General features: G+C 51.9%; 8 protein-coding genes and 1 non-coding gene across 9 annotated transcripts; 5 read left to right on the top strand and 4 right to left on the bottom strand.

Moving 5' to 3' along the window:
- Positions 1-477: 477 nt before the first annotated feature.
- Positions 478-866, bottom strand: SETTUDRAFT_167857 (uncharacterized protein). Its single transcript, XM_008024960.1, has one exon. It carries the CDS (start codon positions 680-682, stop codon positions 512-514), a length of 171 nt encoding a protein of 56 aa, XP_008023151.1. The 5' UTR covers positions 683-866; the 3' UTR covers positions 478-511.
- A 2,279-nt stretch (positions 867-3,145) lies between these two features.
- Positions 3,146-5,170, top strand: SETTUDRAFT_147756 (uncharacterized protein; the record flags this gene model as incomplete). Its single annotated transcript, XM_008024959.1, has 4 exons — positions 3,146-3,489; positions 3,554-4,272; positions 4,324-4,711; positions 4,771-5,170. The coding sequence occupies exons 1-4, from the start codon at positions 3,392-3,394 to the stop codon at positions 5,168-5,170; spliced, it is 1,605 nt and encodes a 534-aa protein (XP_008023150.1). The 5' UTR covers positions 3,146-3,391.
- Positions 5,171-6,304: 1,134 nt separating this feature from the next.
- On the bottom strand, positions 6,305-7,378 carry SETTUDRAFT_105234 (uncharacterized protein; the record flags this gene model as incomplete). The annotated part of the gene is made up of 3 exons (XM_008024958.1): positions 6,305-6,360; positions 6,417-7,127; positions 7,264-7,378. The coding sequence occupies 3 exons, from the start codon at positions 7,376-7,378 to the stop codon at positions 6,305-6,307; spliced, it is 882 nt and encodes a 293-aa protein (XP_008023149.1).
- Positions 7,377-7,914, top strand: SETTUDRAFT_26576 (uncharacterized protein; the record flags this gene model as incomplete). The annotated part of the gene is made up of 3 exons (XM_008024690.1): positions 7,377-7,385; positions 7,471-7,803; positions 7,864-7,914. The coding sequence occupies 3 exons, from the start codon at positions 7,377-7,379 to the stop codon at positions 7,912-7,914; spliced, it is 393 nt and encodes a 130-aa protein (XP_008022881.1).
- Positions 7,915-8,847: 933 nt separating this feature from the next.
- SETTUDRAFT_128006 (uncharacterized protein) lies at positions 8,848-9,555 on the top strand. Its single transcript, XM_008024957.1, has 2 exons — positions 8,848-9,086; positions 9,164-9,555. Exons 1-2 carry the CDS (start codon positions 8,901-8,903, stop codon positions 9,527-9,529), a joined length of 552 nt encoding a protein of 183 aa, XP_008023148.1. The 5' UTR covers positions 8,848-8,900; the 3' UTR covers positions 9,530-9,555.
- A 48-nt stretch (positions 9,556-9,603) lies between these two features.
- Positions 9,604-11,019, bottom strand: SETTUDRAFT_167856 (uncharacterized protein). The gene is made up of 6 exons (XM_008024956.1): positions 10,987-11,019; positions 10,781-10,837; positions 10,453-10,718; positions 10,213-10,286; positions 9,967-10,148; positions 9,604-9,829 (listed from the first exon to the last, which is right to left on the bottom strand). The coding sequence occupies exons 3-6, from the start codon at positions 10,633-10,635 to the stop codon at positions 9,693-9,695; spliced, it is 576 nt and encodes a 191-aa protein (XP_008023147.1). The 5' UTR covers positions 10,636-10,718; positions 10,781-10,837; positions 10,987-11,019; the 3' UTR covers positions 9,604-9,692.
- Positions 11,020-11,316: 297 nt separating this feature from the next.
- SETTUDRAFT_147751 (uncharacterized protein) lies at positions 11,317-13,481 on the top strand (the record flags this gene model as incomplete). Its single annotated transcript, XM_008024955.1, has 2 exons — positions 11,317-11,811; positions 11,867-13,481. Exons 1-2 carry the CDS (start codon positions 11,444-11,446, stop codon positions 13,479-13,481), a joined length of 1,983 nt encoding a protein of 660 aa, XP_008023146.1. The 5' UTR covers positions 11,317-11,443.
- Positions 13,482-16,323: 2,842 nt separating this feature from the next.
- SETTUDRAFT_t113 lies at positions 16,324-16,395 on the top strand. The gene has a single exon. It is a non-coding gene; the product is annotated as a tRNA-Thr (tRNA).
- A 282-nt stretch (positions 16,396-16,677) lies between these two features.
- SETTUDRAFT_176044 (uncharacterized protein) lies at positions 16,678-18,012 on the bottom strand. The gene is made up of 3 exons (XM_008024954.1): positions 17,710-18,012; positions 17,139-17,640; positions 16,678-17,088 (listed from the first exon to the last, which is right to left on the bottom strand). The coding sequence occupies exons 1-3, from the start codon at positions 17,829-17,831 to the stop codon at positions 16,945-16,947; spliced, it is 768 nt and encodes a 255-aa protein (XP_008023145.1). The 5' UTR covers positions 17,832-18,012; the 3' UTR covers positions 16,678-16,944.
- Between the last annotated feature and the right edge of the window lie 140 nt (positions 18,013-18,152).

Below are 18,152 nucleotides of genomic sequence, written 5' to 3'. Positions count from 1 at the left end.
TTTTTTCTTTTCTTTTTCTTTCTTTCTTTCTTCTGATCATTCTCCTCCAATGTTTTGTAGTTGTAACCTTGTTCCCCTCCTTCCTCGTCTCTGACTGTCTAGGCTGGGCCTTTTTTTGTTGGGCGAAAATGGGGGAGAGTTAGGAGAGAGAGAAAGTTAAGAGAGAGAGAGAGAAAGAGAGAGAAAGGGGGGGGCGATACGATACATACATATATACATGAACAGTTGTGGAGATTAAAAAGAGGAGGAGGAGGAGGAGGGAGGAAGAGGGAGTTTGGTAGTGGTAGTGTTGATGGCAGAATCGGTTGTGGTTGTTATGTCATGATGACGAAAGTTATTGTTTATTTTATTCTATTTCTTTTTAACATCTTCTTTCTCTTCTCCCCCCCTCCCCCCCATCTTAAGTACCTATCTACCTATCTAAACTCTCTTTTTGTTTTTAATTCCTTTATGTTTGGGGGCGTGTGGTTGGGCGTGTGGGTGGTGGTGGTGGTGGTGTTGTTGTTTTTATTTAATAGCAAATTTTACACTCTTGGGGTTTTTTTTTCAGTTTTTGTAATATGCTAGATTGTGTGTTTTGTTCTTGTTGTTCTTGTACTTGTTCTTGTTGCTGGTACTGGTACTGGTACTGGTGGTAGTAGTGTTGATGTTGTTTTTCATCACTTAGATGTCGTTGGTTCATGTTAGATCTTGCCTCTCCTCTCTCCTCTCTCTCTCTCCTCTGCCTCTCTTCTTTGTTCCCTGTCCTCTCCTCTTTGATCTTCCTTCTTCGCTTAAATCAACGACATATATACACATACACATACACGCTAAGTCACACGTACGTACGTACGTATGTATGTAAGTAAGTAGAAACTAGAACATACATCCACCCATGCTCTATCCTACCCACACACACGTTTTTCTTGTTCTTGTTCCCAAGCTTAACGCTGAGTGAGCATGTAAGCAGCTGAGTGGGTGCATAAAACAGTGCATAGAATTTACTTTGTCTGTGGATTTGTGCATATATGTGTGTATGTGTGTATGTATGTGTGTGTGTGTGTAGGGCGGTGAAGAATGGGTGAATGGAACAGATACAGTACAGCGAGGAACACATGTATACATTGCTAACAACAACAACAACAACAACAAAAAAGAAAGCTGTGAACATATTACGTAGGCAGATTTCCTGTACGAAATACTCATCTCATCTATCTGAATCAAATACATATTTCCAGTGAGAGGCTAACGGCGCGATGCAATAGGTGGTGGTGGTGGTGGTGGATGAATAGCTGTGCATGCAAGTAAACCGACCCTTGTCTCTCTTCTTCTTCTTCTTCTTCTTCTTTTTTTTTCTTCTTTTTTTTTCTTCGTCCTTTTCAGGCGCGAGAACACGCCACTCATTTCCATTTTAGACGTCAGATGCTGAGGATGGAGGATTCCGCCGAGATGCACGCAAATCAACGACACGTTTGTATGGGGCTGATGCGGTGTCCTCGCGGCTAATGTATGTGATCAGGGCGGGAAATAGTAATAGAGGGAATGCATACGGTGCGCGCAGAGAGTCTGTGTGTGGGAAGAGGTGGAAGAGGGGCGGCAGGTTGAGGGGCGTGGGGGAATACAAAGGGGTGGTTTTTTTCTCTCGTGGAGAATTAGACTGGTGTGGATTGATTGCATCGCAGCGTAGCGTTTACTTTCTACCGTCTATGATGCACCGTTCCGGAGAGGGATTTCAATCGTGTTGTGTCGGTGTGTGTGTTGGTGTGCATTGCGCTGTGTGTATGCAATGCAAGTATTCCTACATATCTTATCCGCACCAGAAGTAAGTACATACATACTTACTTAGCTACTTGTACACAGACTCTCGCGCACGGCAAACCGCATCAACCAACCAACCAACCAGACATTCAATCCAAACCCAACCCAACCCAACCCAATTACTTATAATCAACTCCCCCAATCTCAGTCTACCCAGAAAGAAAGTAAAAAAGTAAAAGCGCAAAATAAACAACCCACACCCAACAAATACTAATACAGCTACTTTACTGTAAATTACCCCCAGCCTAACTTCCATCCGTCCCATTCCCGCCCCTTTTTTTTTCTCTCTCCTTTTAATCTACCACAATTGCCGCGCATCCGCGCACCCGCGCGCATAAACTTACGTATGTCCCCACGCACACACACACACACACACACACACACACACACATACGGGGGGGAAACGCCGTCCGTCTCCCCCGTTCCCCCGACCCCTTCCACACACACATGCACACGCACAATCCCCGCTTATTTCCTTTCCTTTCCTTTTTTTTCTTTTTAAAAACCCACCTTCTTGGGTTTAAAAGTGATTGATGACAAGCGAAAACACATGGCCAAGTGTATACGTGCGTGTGATGTGTGTGTGTGTGTTGTGGTCGCGTCGCGTCGGACTGTCGGCTTAGTCTTACTTAGGCTTGGAAGGGGGGAAGGGGGAGGGGGGGATGCTGGCAGTTTTTTTCTTTCTGCTGACGTTGGCCCCAGGTTGGCCTTTTATATATTTAATTATTATTTTTTCTCTTTTGTGGAAGGGACCCTTTTTTCTTCACTCATCTCTAATTATTATCATCGTCCGCCCTCCTTTTTTTTTGGTGGGTTGGTGATTATACATTTTAGGTTGCTGCTTGTTTATTGTTGTTGTTGGTGGTGGTGGTGGTGGTGGTGTGTTCTTTGTTCGTTGATTTGGTTTACTTGCATACATACATACGTATCATCTGCCCCGGTCGATTGAGTAAGTACCTAGGCTTGCTATCGCTTCCGCCTTTTCCACACACACACACACACTCTCTCTCTCTCTCTCTCTTTGGGGAGGGGTGTTTGCGGAACACGCCGGACGCTGGGGTGTGCGCCCTGCGTGAGTGAGAGGGAAGAGAGATAAAGGGGAAGAGAAAATAGAAGGGGGAGAAGCAAAGAAAAAGAAACGTGAGAGAGAGATAGGCGATTGCGGGGATTCATCTCGTCTGTTCACTTTTTTTTGGTCGCTTTTGGTCTTCGCTAAGTACCACTTGCTTGCTTGCTGCTGCTGCTGCTACTACTACTACTTACTCCCCCGTCTTGTTTCTGTACTCGCGTCGTCGACTTACTCAGGTCGCGGCCGAAACAAAAAACGCCTACCAGTCACAGGATCCGGATTCGCGATACGACACGACACGATACGACAGACCAAGGCCCAATGCACCTGTGCACGTTTCCATAGAGCTTCGGGACCCGCAACGGCAACGTAACGCGCACCACGCGACCGCGGCTACGCATCCTTTGCCGCACGCAGCCCTTTTCTCACATATTACTTACTCTCCTTTTTTTGCTTCTTCTTCTTCTTCTGCTTTCCTTGACCAAAGGTCAGGAATTTACTGGATACGGTGAAGAGAAAGAGAAGATGCCATCTGTTACGCAATGGCAGGGCACACCGTCAGTCAAGGGCTCGACTGACGGCATACGTATGGGGTTGCTGACGGCATCCCTCATCGGGGTCCAGTATGCCTCTCTCTCTGAGTGTATCCCCAAGGAGAAACCGACGCTAACAGCAATACGCATATAGATTCACATGGAACGTAGAAATGACGTATTGCACGCCGTACCTCCTCGAACTCGGCCTCACAAAGTCGCAAATCTCGCTCGTATGGGTCGCAGGCCCCTTGTCTGGCCTCATCATGCAGCCCATTGTCGGCGTCATCGCCGATCGATCTACCTCGCGCTGGGGCCGCCGCCGCCCGTTTATGTTTTTCGGGACAATACTGGTGGCCATGTTCTTGCTGTTGCTGGGGCGGACAAAAGAGGTGGTGCGGTACTTTGTTGCCGACGAGGCGGCGGCCAAGAGCGCAACCATATACCTGGCCGTGTTCAGTATATACGGCATAGACTTTGCTATCAATGCGGTGCAGGGGAGTTGCAGAGGCCTGGTGGTGGATACACTGCCAATGGAGAAGCAGCAGATGGGCGGTAGTTGGGCGAGTAGGATGGTCGCAGTGGGTAACTTGTGTGGGTATGCGGCGGGGGCGGTCGACTTGAGGAGTATATTTGGTCTCGGGCTGGGCGATACGCAGTTCAAGCAGCTGACCAGTGTCGCCGCGTTGATGCTTTGTCTTGCCGTCGGAACAACCAGCTGGGCGGTTACGGAGAGAGTGCTGATCAGCGATGGGTCGGCTGAGGGCCAGGGCTTGAATATCAAGCAGGTGCTCGGTACCATTGCGCATACTGCGCTGAACCTGCCAGGCCGTATACAGGCCATTTGCACGGTGCAATTCTGGGCGTGGATTGGTACGTTGTATTGCATCGAATTCTGTCCAGCAGAAGCTAACCGTCGGCCAGGGTGGTTTTTCTTCATGTTCTACTCGTCCACGTTTTTAAGTGAGACGTATCTGAGATACGACGCACCGCCCAGCGTCAAGGCAGGCGGCGACCTGACGGGCAAGATGGGGCGCATTGGGTCCATGGCTCTCATTTCCTTTTCTATCATCACCTTCGTAATGTCTGTCCTGCTGCCCTTCTTTGTCAGAAGCCCAGAGGAAGATGAAAAGGACCCTGGCTTCTCGCGTCCACCAGCCGGCAAGTCGGGCGGAAGTGGATGGGCAAAGTATAAACCAAGTCTGCTAACAGCGTGGATGACTGCACACTGCATCTTTGCGGGCAATATGATGATGGCGCCTTTTGTGAGGAGTCTGAGGTCCGCGACTATCATGATTGCTTCGTGTGGGGTGTAAGCAAACCACCCCTTCCCTTGCCATGGTGCAATGACTGTGAGCTAACGTAACCAAGTTCGTGGGCCGTGGCTTCGTGGGCGCCGTTTGCACTTCTTGGTGTAGAAATCAACCGACTGAACAGGGCGACTTCGCACTCGACGCACCCAAAGCGCGCTTCGCTCGATCTCGACAACATGGAAAAGGCAAAGGCTGGCAGTGGATCCAGCGGAGGAGCCAGCTCAGGCCAATACCTGGGCATCATGAACCTATTTACCACACTCCCGCAGTTTGTGGCGACGGGCATATCATTCGTCATCTTCTCCATCTTGGAGCCTGGCAAGACTGCCGAATTGGGCCAAGGGCCGCCCGCAACGCATCCCAGCACGGATGGGCCCAATGCAATTGCTGTTTGCTGGTTTATAGGCGCATGGACGGCATGTATTGCTGCATTAGCTACGCGGAGACTGAGATTGTAAAGGCGTGGTGGGTCAGGAAATGATAATTTGATTCTCTTGTGCAAGTACCGGCATGCAGCTTGACTGCCGCGCGCACTCAGGAGCGGTGAATCTCAGCAGCATGTGCATTGGGTGGCTGGTGGGGGGGGGGGACTCGCAGGTACCTTGATATGTGGTGTAGGGTGTCGGGATCGGCCATGGTGTGAATCGGCGGGCTATCCGATCTACACTCGAGACGAGAGCCCCGCGGCTAGTACGACAGGCAAAGGCAAATGGGTGCTGACAGCAGCGGCATGCTCACCGTGGCAGCAGCACTTGGCGGCATTGGGCCTAGGGTGCGAGATTTTGCTAAAGTTTTCTGGTGACCCGCTTTGTTCTAGAAGGGTAAAAGGTGGCTCGTGGTGGTACGCTGGCGGGCAGCGGGAGCGTAGAGGGTCTTGTACCGATTGAATCAACCGTGGTGAACTGGCTATGATGATGATGCTGGTTATGGTGATTATTATGCTGATTATGATGACGATGGCGATGCCGGCAATGGTGGTGTTAGCAGCTGCAGGCGCAGTGATGATGGCGCCGTGGATGAAGCACGGCGGGCAGGTTGTGCGGTGGGTGCAGGAATATTTTGAGCTCCAGGTGTACCGGAGCGGCGAGAAAAAAAAAGACCCAGCAGCCAATGGCTGGAGACGATGGCCAGCGAGCTGGATGGCAGCTCCCCGTCGCGGCGGGCAAGGTCGGCCATGGCTCGAGGGGTGGAGGGGTGGATGGGCGGATGGGTGGATGAGTCGCTGCGTATGCGCGAGGGTGGTGGTTCATTGTTCAATGGCCACACGTGCCGTGCCACGCCAGCGAGGGTGAAAAGACGGTCAGCGTACAAATAACAAAGAGACGGCGGCCGGCACATTTGCTGCGCGCGACCAGCTCCCGCCCGCCCGAATTTGCAGCAGCAGCAGCAGCAGTGCAGAGTCTCCTTGACAGCCCGTCGCCCGCGCCTCTCGTCCGCCTGCCCGGCTCCTGCTCCAGCAACAGCCAAAGCCGCCCAAGCCCCAAGCCCCAAGCCCCAAGCACGCTAGTCGTAAGCGGCTGTCGTCGACTCAACCCGCCGAATTTCCACCCAGACCTCAACACCCTCGCCCGCCACCTTGCCCTTCGCCGCACTCATTCGCCAAGATGTCTGAGCCGATCCGCAATAACAACGCGTGTCTGCTTGGTGTCTGCAAAAATTTTGTGTTAGCAGGCCATTGTGCGGTGGCAAGCAAAGAAAACTCACTCTTGTTCCTCTGCTTCTTGCTCTCCACGCGGACAGTCAGGTCCTTGCCGGCCTTCCAGTCAATCTTGTCGCCCTCGGCGTGGTCGTAGATGAAGTCGCCACCGTAGCCGTTCTCCTCCTGGTAGTAGTACGTCTTGGTGATGGTCTTGTTGGTGAAGAACTCGTTCTCCTCGAATTCGAAGATGAGGCGGAAGCCCGGGCGGTCGAGGTACTCCATGCGGATGTCGGTCAGGTGCTGCAGCGCAGCCTCGTCGCGGTCTGTGATCATCTCGGCGAGCGAGATCTGGTTCTTCATGGCGCTCAGCCAGAACTCGGGAATGCCCTTGACGTCCTTGCCCTCGTCCTTGTTGAGCTCCGCCTCGGGCTGGTCCTCGTCGTCGTCATCCTCGTCCTGCTGCTCGCCAATCTTGACCTGCTCTTCTGAGGGCTCCTCGGCGCCGTTGACAATCTTCTGGCGCATCTCGTACAGCGGTGTGAACTTGGCAAAGTACTTCTTCTCGAGCTGCAGCACCTCCTCCTGGAACTCAGCCTCGAGCTTGGAGTGCTCCTTCTGGACGCCCTTGAGGCCGGCCACGCGGCGGCGGACCGAGGCCGGCAGCGACTCAATGTAGCCGCTCGAGCGGCCGACGAGCGAGCCCAGCTTGTTCTGCATCATGGCGACGAGGGCGGGGTTGGCAGCAAACAGGCCGGCGGCAGTGCGCTCCATGTCCTCTGCAGCGAAAAAAACGACGGATTAGCGGTCAAGGCGTGCGACACACAGCGAGGCAGGGCGGGGTTGGAGGGGCAGGAGCAGCAACACCAAACAGGCACAAACAGGGTTTTTCTACCCTCTCTCGCAGCCACGTACCTTCTTTGATGGTGCCGACGCCGGGCTGCTGGGCGCGCGACGATATCGGGGCGGCGTTTGCAGGCGTGTTTTGGGGGGTGCTGGTCGGGCGGACGTTAGACTGCAGTACATCCATGGTGCGGGTGCGTGTTGGGATTGTGTTTTTTTGGAGGGGGGGGGGGAGGGGAGGGGAGCATCCAAAATTTGCATCTGTGGGCTTGGTGGCAGCGACGAGAGTACTTACGGGGCGGATACGGCATCCATCTTCTTAAGAAGACGGTGCCTACAGAGTCGTTCTTCAACTTCTTCGACCCACCCAAGCCCCCGCAGGACGACGATGACGCCACCTCGGACATTGAGGAGCGTCTCGAGCTCGACTACCAGCTCGGCGAGGACATCAAGGAGAAGCTCATTCCCCGTGCTATTGACTGGTTCACCGGCGAAGCCCTCCAGTACGAGAACATTGAGGACTTTGACGAGGGCGAGTTTGAGGACGAGGACGACGAGGATGAGGACGAGCTCAGCGATGACCGCGAGGAGGAAGAGGAGTCTGACGACGAGGTAAGCTTCGGAGACAGCCACTGTTTTTTTTCTTGCTACACACGGCTAACACGCTCACAGAACGACGGCACAAAACCCAAGCAGGAGGCTGCTGAGTGCAAGCAGAGCTAAATGCACTTGGTCTGGATCATCACTCACATTACAACGAGTAATCATCCTCTCCGAGCAATTCTGAGCGGAATGTTCATGTTGGGCTGCTACAGCGTGGGTCCATACTGATCTCAGCTTGCCACGACGTTTCCACGAATCTCTATATCCGACACCTTTTTTTTCCATGACTTCTTACCTGGCGTAATACTTGCATCAAGAAAGCGCAGGGGCAATGGTTGAATGGGGATACCACGAACTAGCCATGTCACGAACTATGTCAGACCTCCCGTCTTTTTTACACATTCCCCTCCAACAGGTTCATGGCCCACAACCAACGATCGCTTAGCATAAACGGCGTTGTCTAGGTGGGGGGTTCAGCTGCATGTATTTTCCTTGGGCTTGTAGGGTGTTTGATGTTTCACCATGGCTGTAGAATGGCGTAATTAGTCTGGAGGGTGTGTCATGTGTAAATGAAAGAAAAGTTTGGAGCCCCATAGTCGGACCGTGTGCGCAAGCAAATGCCGGGTTTGTGGCGTTGGCGTATCCGAGTGAATGTCGGCAAAAGATAAAGGATACGAATGCCGTCGGTCGCTGTCTCGGAAGATGGGGTTATCGGATAAGCGTGGGATATTCAACAAGTCTAAGGACCCTGCTTGTTTCTGTTGGACCGCTAGCTGCAGGCACACTGGGACTTGAGCTTACATGTGCATGCGTCTGCGTGCTTCTGCTTCTGCTTCTTGGGACCTGAGCCCATCATGGTTGGTGGCGCGGGGTAGTGGTGGGGCGCTCAGCAGCCGGGAGAAGTTCGGCAGGAGTTTTTGGGAAAAATAATTCTGGATGCGACGAGCCTGCTCACATAGCAACAACTTGACGCCGCCACAATACGTTATTCTACCTGGATTCCTACCGTTTACTATCTGTGGAGTCACTTGGAAAGTTACAGCAAAAAAAAACAGGCCTAAAATTCAAAGTAACAGCTACATATCAGCCAAACCCTAAAAAAAACCATGGCGCGAAAAAGCCCAAATATCGTTATTACAGGCACACCCGGTGTAGGAAAGACGACGCATGCAGAGCAATTAGCGCAAGCGACAGGCCTAAAGCACCTATCTGTAAACGCGATTGTGAAAGACGAGGGGTTCCACGAGGGCAAAGACGAGGAGACAGGAAGTTGGATTGTAGACGAAGACAAGGTACGTAACATTGCAAAAGCTAGCCTACCTTTATTTCGTTTGTACTTAGTTCTAACGCTGTATTTAACTATTTCTAGCTCCTCGACTACCTCGAAGCGCTCCCACTGCACAGCACCGGCGGCTACATCCTCGACTGGCACGCATGCGACCTGTTCCCCGAGCGCTGGATCGACCTCGTCATTGTGCTGCGCTGCGACTCGTCGGTGCTGTACGACCGGCTGACGGCGCGCGGCTACAAGGGCAAGAAGCTCGAGGAAAACATGGACAGCGAGATTATGCAGGTGTTGCTGGATGAGGCGCGCGAGAGCTACAAGGAGGAAATCGTGATTGAGTTGAGGAGTGATAGGACGGGCGATGTAGAGGCGAATTTGGAGCGCTGTGAGAGGTGGGTGGAGCAGTGGAAGAAGGATAGGGAGGGAGAGGGCGACGAGGAGGATGAGTAGGCAATGTGTGCAGGGGGTTTTGCGGGGGGAAAGAGTACCTCTATGAGGACTATGTATGATACCAATGTAATGAAGTTATGAGATTCAATCATCTTTTGCTTTCTTTGCTCTATGTCTCTGGGGTATGTATTTTCGCGTCTTTTGGAACGGATTGCTAGTCCTTCTACGATGATTCCACCTTGCTGGCCAGCCACTCCTTGAGTTTCTCCAGAGCCTTTGCCCGATGGCTGATTTTGTTCTTCTCGCTCTTGTCCATCTCGGCATACGTCTGACCTTGATATTCGAAGCATGAATCCCAGCCTGGAAATTGGAATTGTTAGTATCCGCTATTTTGTAATTCTACACACGAAAACATAGTGCACCAGAGATGCATTTCCAGAGTGATGGCATGGAATCCAAGACTCTGCGCTGGCAAGGAGAGATTAAATCCAACTTACCGAAAACAGTAGACCCCCGACTCTCCACTAGCTTTCCGTCGGTGCGTCCTTGGAAGAGAATCGCCTCGTGGCCGGGGCCCTCGCAGTACCCGAATGTGCAGACTGCCTGGGCCGACTTGTCGTCGAAGCCCGCAAGGAGCTTGTGCATGTTGGGTGCGCCGAGGGACTGCATGAACCATTTGCTAAGGAAAAGCAGGGTGTGTTAGGGAGCGATGTAAGAGCAGGGAGGGAGAGAGGGAAACATACATGTATGGGCCTGGGAGGTCGTTCATGGCTTTGAAGCAGAGACATGTGTCTTCGACGAGGACGGGGCCTTGGACCTGTGCGTGATATTAGTGTGTAGTAGAATCAATGTAACAGTGCTTTCAACACATCTTTTCTCCCTCCTTCTCTTTCTCAAACACACTCTACGTCTTCTCCCATCTTGACCATATTGCCTTCCAATCCTAAAAAAAAGGCGATATGAAAAATAACAGCTCAACTTACAGCTTCGGCAGCTCTTCGCGCCTTGTCTTTGGTGACCTCTTCGACGGTGCCTTGGATCTCGACCAGGTCCACATTCTGACTTCGTAGCTCAATGACGCCGGCGAGAATGGCTTGGACTTCGGCAAGCTTGTTCTTGTTGCCCGTTATGAAGTTGAGGTGTGCAGGGACTGAGGGTGAAGCCATTTTGAATTTTTTTCTTCCACCTTTTCAATTGGACAGTATCTCTTTTTTCCTTATCGACAGGGTCACTTGGAGCAAGCTTTTTTCACTGTGCGGGATGTGAGCAGCTGTCATTGAAAGTCGCAATTTTACACATTGATATATACCTACCAAAACTCTTTTATTCCGCTGATTATGGAGCAGCGTCTTGACAATTGCGATATGACTGTAAAAGGCGGAATTAGCAAAAAAGTACCCACATGCAAAGGGCGCAGTCGATTGTAGGGCTGAACAACGGGCAACATTAGCCTGGCCTTGGCAAGAGGCGCAGTCGTCCAAAATGCACTACAACATGTCTGCCATGCAGGTACGTACAAATTAAGAGCAGCGCTTCTCTCACTACGGTCAGGATGCAAATTCGGGCCTGCAAAGATGGCGGTGATAGGGCTGAGGGGTCCTATGTTTAGCTTCTTACCTGCTGTAAGCGAGCTGAGCAGGGATGCAACGGTTGGCGGTGCCTCCAATGCTACCGTGACCTACAAACCATCCCTCTCAGCCGCATCAATCACACCTGCCAAGTACCTGCATAACGGCTCTCGCCGTCACAAACACCTGCTTTGCAGCCTCGACGCACGTATAATCGCCGAAGCAAAGAGCCTCATGGCTTGGAGCTGAGCTGTGCCGTCATTCGATCCCTCCGGCTTCCCTCACGACACCGACAAACCGTCTGCAGCTGATCCCCACGACCGCCTTCGCAAGGCGGGGCATTTTCCATTTTCCATTCCTCCTCGCCGAAGACGACGCGGGACACTGACGCCTCGTCACCGCCAAAATGGCTTCCCTCAGGACTCTGTTCCTGGCGGTGCACGCCTCCAACAGCATAATAAGGGCGTTGTTTCTGCCACTATGCTACCTCACACTCTTCAGTCCCTTTACACTTGCCATCGCCTGGTACTTTGGCTTCTTGCACACGCTCGAATCACTCATACCTGAAGACTTTTCCTGGTTCGATCTTCTGCCGCAATTTGCAATCTCAGCCGTTTTCGTCCTGCTGCCAACAAGGTTTTTTTCGGCTCCAAGTAAAACAGTCACGAGCAAAGATGGGAAGAGACGGGTACAACCGCTGCCATACTGGATCCCAGGGTTCAGGAACTTCTGGAGTATTGCGTTCGGTGGTGAGGAGTGGTTAAGGGGAGTCAGGTGAGTTTGGGGGAGTTTTTTTTTTACTATAGAACATCAGTCTGATGGTTACCAGAGAGACTTCCACAACAAGTCTGATTGCGTACAAGGCAGTAGGATCCAAGCACAATATCCTGCTATCAGACTCTCTGCTCAGCCAAATGTACAAGAACTGGAAGAACCTGGAGGCGCCCGACAACAACCTACCTGCTATCCTTCAAAATGCATTCAAGATGCCATCGGAAATGAAGAGCCACTATCTCGAACTCATACCGGAAATCACCAAGGTCGTTGAAACGGACATATACGGCGGTTCGACTAAGGAGACTCTTGTCCAAACATCGCTGCGCATCATATCTGAGTCTCTTCCGGACTTCATCACTTTCAACACATCCATTGTCGACCAGATGCAATGGGAACGCGTCTCGAACTTGGAACTCACAGATGGTACATCAGAGGTCGAGTGCGATTTGTTTACGCTTATCAACGAGTTCTGTTGCAACGCCATTCTACCACCAATCGTCGGCACTCAGTTCACCGAATCCTATCAACTGCTTCCTACCGACTTGGCTTCTTTGAACGAACGGTTTTGGGCGCTTGCTCTCGGACTGCCGCGGTTGTCACCTATAAAGGGCTTGCCGACGTCGGCTCTGGCTCAAAAGCGATTGATACGAAATTTTGCAAAGCACTTTGGAGACTTGACGAATCCACCGGTGAAGAGGGTACCGGCTGATGATGAGAGTGTGAGCGGCGATGAAGACACAGATGCCGATACAGTTACGCCTTTGATGAAACTGAATGAACTGTTCTCCAAGCATGAGCTACCAATGGAACTGAGAGCCTCAATCGCCCTCCACCTTGTACATGATGTTGTTTCCGAAGTCGTGCCGCTTGTATTTTGGACGCTGTTGCATATATACTCATCAACTGCACAAGAGTCGCCGCTTCAGAAGGTCAAGGAAGAAACCAAGACGTGGGCTCAGGCTTATCAACCACCGTCAATACATCCGTCGTTCCCGGCACCACCAGAGATACGCTTTGGGCCAGCCACTGCGGTTCTCACAGCGACATTCCTACCTTACCTTCGCTCATGTGTCAACGAGGCTCGACGTTTGTATAGCTGCTCCGCCAGCACATACAAGATAAAGCATCCGATAACCTTGGCTGAGGAAGACATCACACGGCCTGGAAAAGAAGAGCAATGGGTCTTGGAAGCAGGATCGTACATTGACATTGGCCTGTCTCAAGCTATGATCAATTCCTCGGCGGCATCGCATCCCGCTCCAGACACATACAAAGCCGACCGCTTCACGACCACACGGGTACCATCGTCCGTCGTGGCGCCAAACGATGTTTCAGAATCGTACAAGACGGCACTTCTCATACCTCTTATTGCAGGCATCACGCAGCTATGGGAAATCACGCCGGCACCCCAGAAAACCTTCCTGGAGCAGATGCAAGAAGCAGGGAATGAAGCGTCAATTGGCGCCGCAGCGCTGACCGGCGAGGAAAAAGCCGCCAGGCAAGAAGCCAACCGGGCGCGAGACAATGCGAAGAGAAAAGACGCGAAATGGGCACTCCCAACACCCATGGACGCAGCAAGCATCAAGGTCCCAAGACAAGATGTCCGTGTAAGGATCCGTAGACGGGAGGGCTTACCTAAAACCACGGTAGTTGGGCGAATTGGCTAGTGAACGGTTCTGGGGGCTGAGCAAGAGCAGAGAGAAGCGCGGATGACTGTTATGGTTTTTTGGGTTCTGCATCTAGGAACATCCTTGTCCATGGGAATGTGTATTTTTTTCTTCTGTATGACAAATTCGAGACGCATTGTTCTAGACGTGGGCGTGAGACTGAGATAGCGAGGCTCGGTAAGAAGCCAAACATGCAGCATGCATAGCGATTCCGACCGCGTCGTCGGTCTTCGGACCGTTTTCCTTGCACACGATGAGTTTCGCCATCATCGACGATGAATGATGGCTGCGACTAAGTAATTGCCCGGCTGCACGCGTGCGCCCCCCCCGTAAACCGCGCGGAGTAATGTACCCCATGGTCTCAACGAAAATCAATAAACTCTTTTTTCCGTTGGCTGCGGGCCTTGGGGTTACAGAGTTACATGGTCCCTGTTTATCGCGATGCGCAAGGGCCGTCGACGTCGACGTCGTCGTCGTCGGTGGTTGTGGTAGTAACTAACAGACAGGGCTATCATTGCATATCCGCTACGTGCCGCATAGCCTCCCCCCCCTTCGTCCGTCAAACACACCAGTTGTCGCATCTACACTACCATGTCAGATGGACTGTAGGAAACCAAACCAGGTTTTTGATCGGCAAAACAACCAAAAGGATCCCATGGGGGAGGGGGAATATGTCAAGTGCCGTCAACGAAACCGGCACTTTGGTCCCGATCCCGCGCCATCCATGTTTTTTTTCCTTTTTTTTCCCTTGCACTTTTTCTTTTATTTTTGCTGATTGGTTTGGTTTGGTTTCGCTGGTTGCCTGGGGATTTCTCTTCATCATTTCATCTCATATCATGGAGTGATTTGAGTAAGTATCATGTGTGTAGACTAGCACTAGTAAACTGGATGGATGGATCGGGGGCATACCTGGTTGTACAGGCTCCACCCCTACATACTCGCAAGCCAGGACAAAGTACACCTAAGCGAGATCACAGAGAGATAGAGAGAGAAGGATGGAGAGATAGACATGCATGCATGAATAGCGAGGAAAAAAAAACGCATGCACACATCCCAAGCATCCACCTCCACCCACGTAACCCAGGTGAGCAAAACAAACAAAGTTTTTACCACATACGTACTTACGCAAGTACGTACATTATGCAACGCAACTCGAGCATCGATCGGAGCCACTAAGCAGAAACCTGACGTCGGAAGCCCATCATCGCACCGTCAAAGTAGCGGTGAGAATGCTGGGGGAGGGCGGGGAGGAAAACACACCACACACCACACCACACCATACACACATACTACATGCACACACACGTACACGTGCGGCGCGGCGGCGCGCCCGCTTCAAAGTAACTGTAACGAAGGAATGAGAGGGGGGTGTGGGAAGAGAGGGGAGGGGGAAGAGGGAAGACTTCCGCTATCATCCAAGTCGCTACCACCCCCCCTTCCCCCCTCCCAAACCAACATCTCTCTCCCTGACTCGAGCCAGACGCAACTTTGTCATCTCTTGTGCTTCTCCGCAACCCGATTTGGGGGCTGATAACAATCCCCGTGCCAGTGTGACCTGACCAGCAAATGAACAAACCAAACCGACCGACCGACAGAGACAACATGCCCCGTTTCCCCGCGTATCAGGGGGTGGGAACCCGCATCCGAAACAGGAAAGTCTTCTCTCTTTCTCACGCGCGCGCGCGGCAGAACAAGAGTTACGAGCGGGAAGAGAGAAAGAAAAAAAAACGGGGCTCACGTGAGCTAGGCGCTCAGACGCGCCGGTGAAGATGGAGAAAGACGAGAAAGACAAGAGAAATGGAAAGAGAAAGAGCAGAGAGAGCGGGAAAAAAGAGAGCTAACCAAGCCGGGTTTGGGTTTGGATTGGAAAGCTGATGGTGCGCGCGCGCCGCTCTTTGGCCCCGTTTGCCCCCCCCCCCCCCCCAAAAAATCCACACACCTGTTCTTTTTGTCTTGTTCCCCACCGCAACAAAAAGGTCTAGAAGCCCGGCGCTCGCCGTTGTCGAATGGGCGGGGCGGGGGGGACGCGGCGCTGTCTGTCACTTGTCAAGGCAGTTGTTCGTGTTGGTGCCGGTGCCGGTGCCAGTGTCTGTGTCTGTGTCTGTGTGTACTTGTACTTGTGTTTAAAAAAAAAAGTCATGGGTCAGATAAACGGTGAGAGAGAGCAAGACCAAGTGAGTAAGACCAAAAGAGAGGGAAAAGGGAGATAGCTTCGGGGCCGCATCAAGGTACGTGTTATGCTATGTATGCGTATTTCCATGGGCTGAGTGTAATCAAGTGCATACATTACTCCTGTAACATGTACATGTATGCAAATTGGCATTGGCATCCATCCATCGCTTCATCCACAACCTTTTGGGTCTTGTGAAGTAGCCTCAATCTCGTATATATATATATATATATATATATATATAGATGTATAAAATCGTGTCATGTTCACAAACAAATGCACATACACGCAAATTTCGGCGCGCGGGCGAGGCATTAAAAAAAACCCATTTCCAAGTGCATTAAGTGATAAACAGTAACATAAAAAAAAAGGGGGAGGAATGAAGGAGGTGAAGGATTCAAAGGAACATGATGCGAGCGTTTCTAGTTAATTGATTAGCTTGTGTGCTTGGGCTAATTAGTAGATTGAGATTGAGATAGATGGAGAGAGAAAGTGGGTGTTTATAAATGCTTTCGGTACTGCCATCACGTGATGGAAGCACCAACTAGCCCCTGGCCGGGAGTGTGTGTGCGCTCCCCGGGTGTTGTCCTCGAATTTATTTACGTTCCTAAACCTATCCTTTTCATCTGGAAGCGATTCAAGTTGTTCGTTTTCACCATATTTCGCAAAATCGCCTTCCTAGCTCAGTGGTAGAGCGCGTCACTAGTAATGACGAGGTCGTCAGTTCAATTCTGGCGGAAGGCATGTTTTTTTGCCGAGGAATGGGTGGTCGGTGGCAGAGGAACGGATGATGCTAGTCGTGCCATCGTGTCCACAAGGATACATGTGTGCGAGAGAGGCGTGGGGTGTGATTTTTGTCCGCCATTCATATCACTTATGTAGACGTAGACTGACATCATGTTCGATTGTTGCAACCAGGTTCAACGTGTCCATTTTGTTTTTTCGTCTTTGTCTTTGATTGATCATGTCAAAGTTCCTAGCAGAGGCCCGTGCTGTGCACACAGACATTTTGCGTGGGGGAAAAAGGTTACAATCACAGTGCAACAAAACGACCATGGGACTGCATGATGTGCGTGAAATTGGAACTCGTCAATGTCATTTCCATGATACTTTTCCCGCACGACCTGCTAACACCAGATGCGGATTGTACCCCATGCACGCCATGACTGCCGCGGAATCGCATGAAGGGTCATGTTTATCTTTTATTTGTAAACACAAACACCTTTGGAATGCCGATATCATGCAGCAGAAAGTTGAAAAGACCCAGAACCCTTTGGCTATCCAATCATGCCCTTAGACCTGATCGAGGACAGTCTCCTTGAACTCACGCTCGACCTTCTGGCCAGAGTCGTCCTGGCTCGACTCGCCGTGGAGACCAAGGAGAGCACCAAGGTCGAACTTGGGTGCCTTGAGGAGCTTGACCTTTCGGACGTGGACCTGCTTGTGCGTTAGCCGCGGTTACGTACATGGGACCACGCAACACATACGTTCTGGAGGGGGTAGATGCCCTGAGTGGCCTTCTCAATCTCACGACCAATGACCTCGGGAATCAGCTTCTGGGTGAGCTGGGCGAGGGTGCATGCGCTGGCGTCGCGGGTCATAATCTCCATCATCTTCTTGCGGATAGCCCTGATCTGCGACGATTGGGCGTATGTGGTCTTCTTGACCTGGTTCGGTCGTCGCTTGGTAAAGGCAATGCAGAAGAGACGGAGGAGGTAGTCGTCGGTGGTCTTGACGACGACGTTGGCCTCAATGAGGGTTTGCCACTTGCGGACCAGGGCGCGGAGCTTGTCGGAGGTGAAGTCGAGGCCGTGGAAGTTGGTCAGGCAGTTCTTGCCCTGGACCTCGTCGACGCGGAGCTTGACCTTGCGGAAAGCGTGGTCCTCGTCCTTCTGGAGATCGGCGAGCGAGACCTCGAATATCCGGCCCTTGAGAGCGTCGTTTGCGTTCTTGAGACCAGTGGTACGGTTGACGAGGGTCTTGCCGACACTGCAAAAAAAAAGAGAGCGTAGAGTAAGCATTGCGTCCCCGTGTGTTGTGGCAGCAGGGAAGTCTTACTCTCGGACTGCGAAAGTTCCTGGGGCCTTGATGTTGTACCAGTCCTTCTTCGCGAAGGTGTCGGTCTTCTTCTTGAGACCCTTCTTTCCCTTTGAAAGACGCTTGTTCTTGCCGACAGCCATGATTGCGAGTCTTGTTGTCGGGCGTCGAGGAGTGGTGGATTGTCGTCGTCGATGTCGAAGAGCGAGAATCCAACGCCAATGTGGTGTTGAAAATCTAAGCGAGCCCAGTAGCGCATCACGTGCGCCAAGACCACACAGGGCCGCGGCGATCACGCACCTGCTGGCTGCAACGCTGCGACAGGCACGGCAAGACGTCTGGCGGGACAGCGATAGGGCGGGTTGTTTTGGCTGCGCTCTAGAACAATTTCTGGAACCAAGATGGGCTCATGTCTGGCCACGGCGATTGTGAGTCTGTCGCGCGAGATGCTCTGCCATGTGCCG

Source organism: Exserohilum turcica, assembly GCF_000359705.1.
Source record: "Exserohilum turcica Et28A unplaced genomic scaffold SETTUscaffold_13, whole genome shotgun sequence".
NCBI classification, from domain to species: domain Eukaryota; kingdom Fungi; phylum Ascomycota; class Dothideomycetes; order Pleosporales; family Pleosporaceae; genus Exserohilum; species Exserohilum turcicum.
This window is presented reverse-complemented; position numbering and strand designations above follow the sequence as displayed.

What these genes read in the sequence shown, in the direction of transcription:
- SETTUDRAFT_167857 (XM_008024960.1), bottom strand. Translation starts at nt 682, where the DNA reads ATGAACCAACGACATCTAAGTGATGAAAAACAACATCAACACTACTAC.
- SETTUDRAFT_128006 (XM_008024957.1), top strand. Translation starts at nt 8,901, where the DNA reads ATGGCGCGAAAAAGCCCAAATATCGTTATTACAGGCACACCCGGTGTA. An exon ending in GGATTGTAGACGAAGACAAG is followed by an intron (nt 9,087 to 9,163) that starts GTACGTAACATT and finishes AACTATTTCTAG; the next exon opens with CTCCTCGACTACCTCGAAGC.
- SETTUDRAFT_167856 (XM_008024956.1), bottom strand. Translation starts at nt 10,635, where the DNA reads ATGGCTTCACCCTCAGTCCCTGCACACCTCAACTTCATAACGGGCAAC. An exon ending in GACCTCCCAGGCCCATACAT is followed by an intron (nt 10,149 to 10,212) that starts GTATGTTTCCCT and finishes GCTTTTCCTTAG; the next exon opens with CAAATGGTTCATGCAGTCCC. An exon ending in TCGGGGGTCTACTGTTTTCG is followed by an intron (nt 9,830 to 9,966) that starts GTAAGTTGGATT and finishes TCCAATTTCCAG; the next exon opens with GCTGGGATTCATGCTTCGAA.
- SETTUDRAFT_176044 (XM_008024954.1), bottom strand. Translation starts at nt 17,831, where the DNA reads ATGGCTGTCGGCAAGAACAAGCGTCTTTCAAAGGGAAAGAAGGGTCTC. An exon ending in GGAACTTTCGCAGTCCGAGA is followed by an intron (nt 17,641 to 17,709) that starts GTAAGACTTCCC and finishes TTTTTTTTGCAG; the next exon opens with TGTCGGCAAGACCCTCGTCA. An exon ending in GCATCTACCCCCTCCAGAAC is followed by an intron (nt 17,089 to 17,138) that starts GTATGTGTTGCG and finishes ACGCACAAGCAG; the next exon opens with GTCCACGTCCGAAAGGTCAA.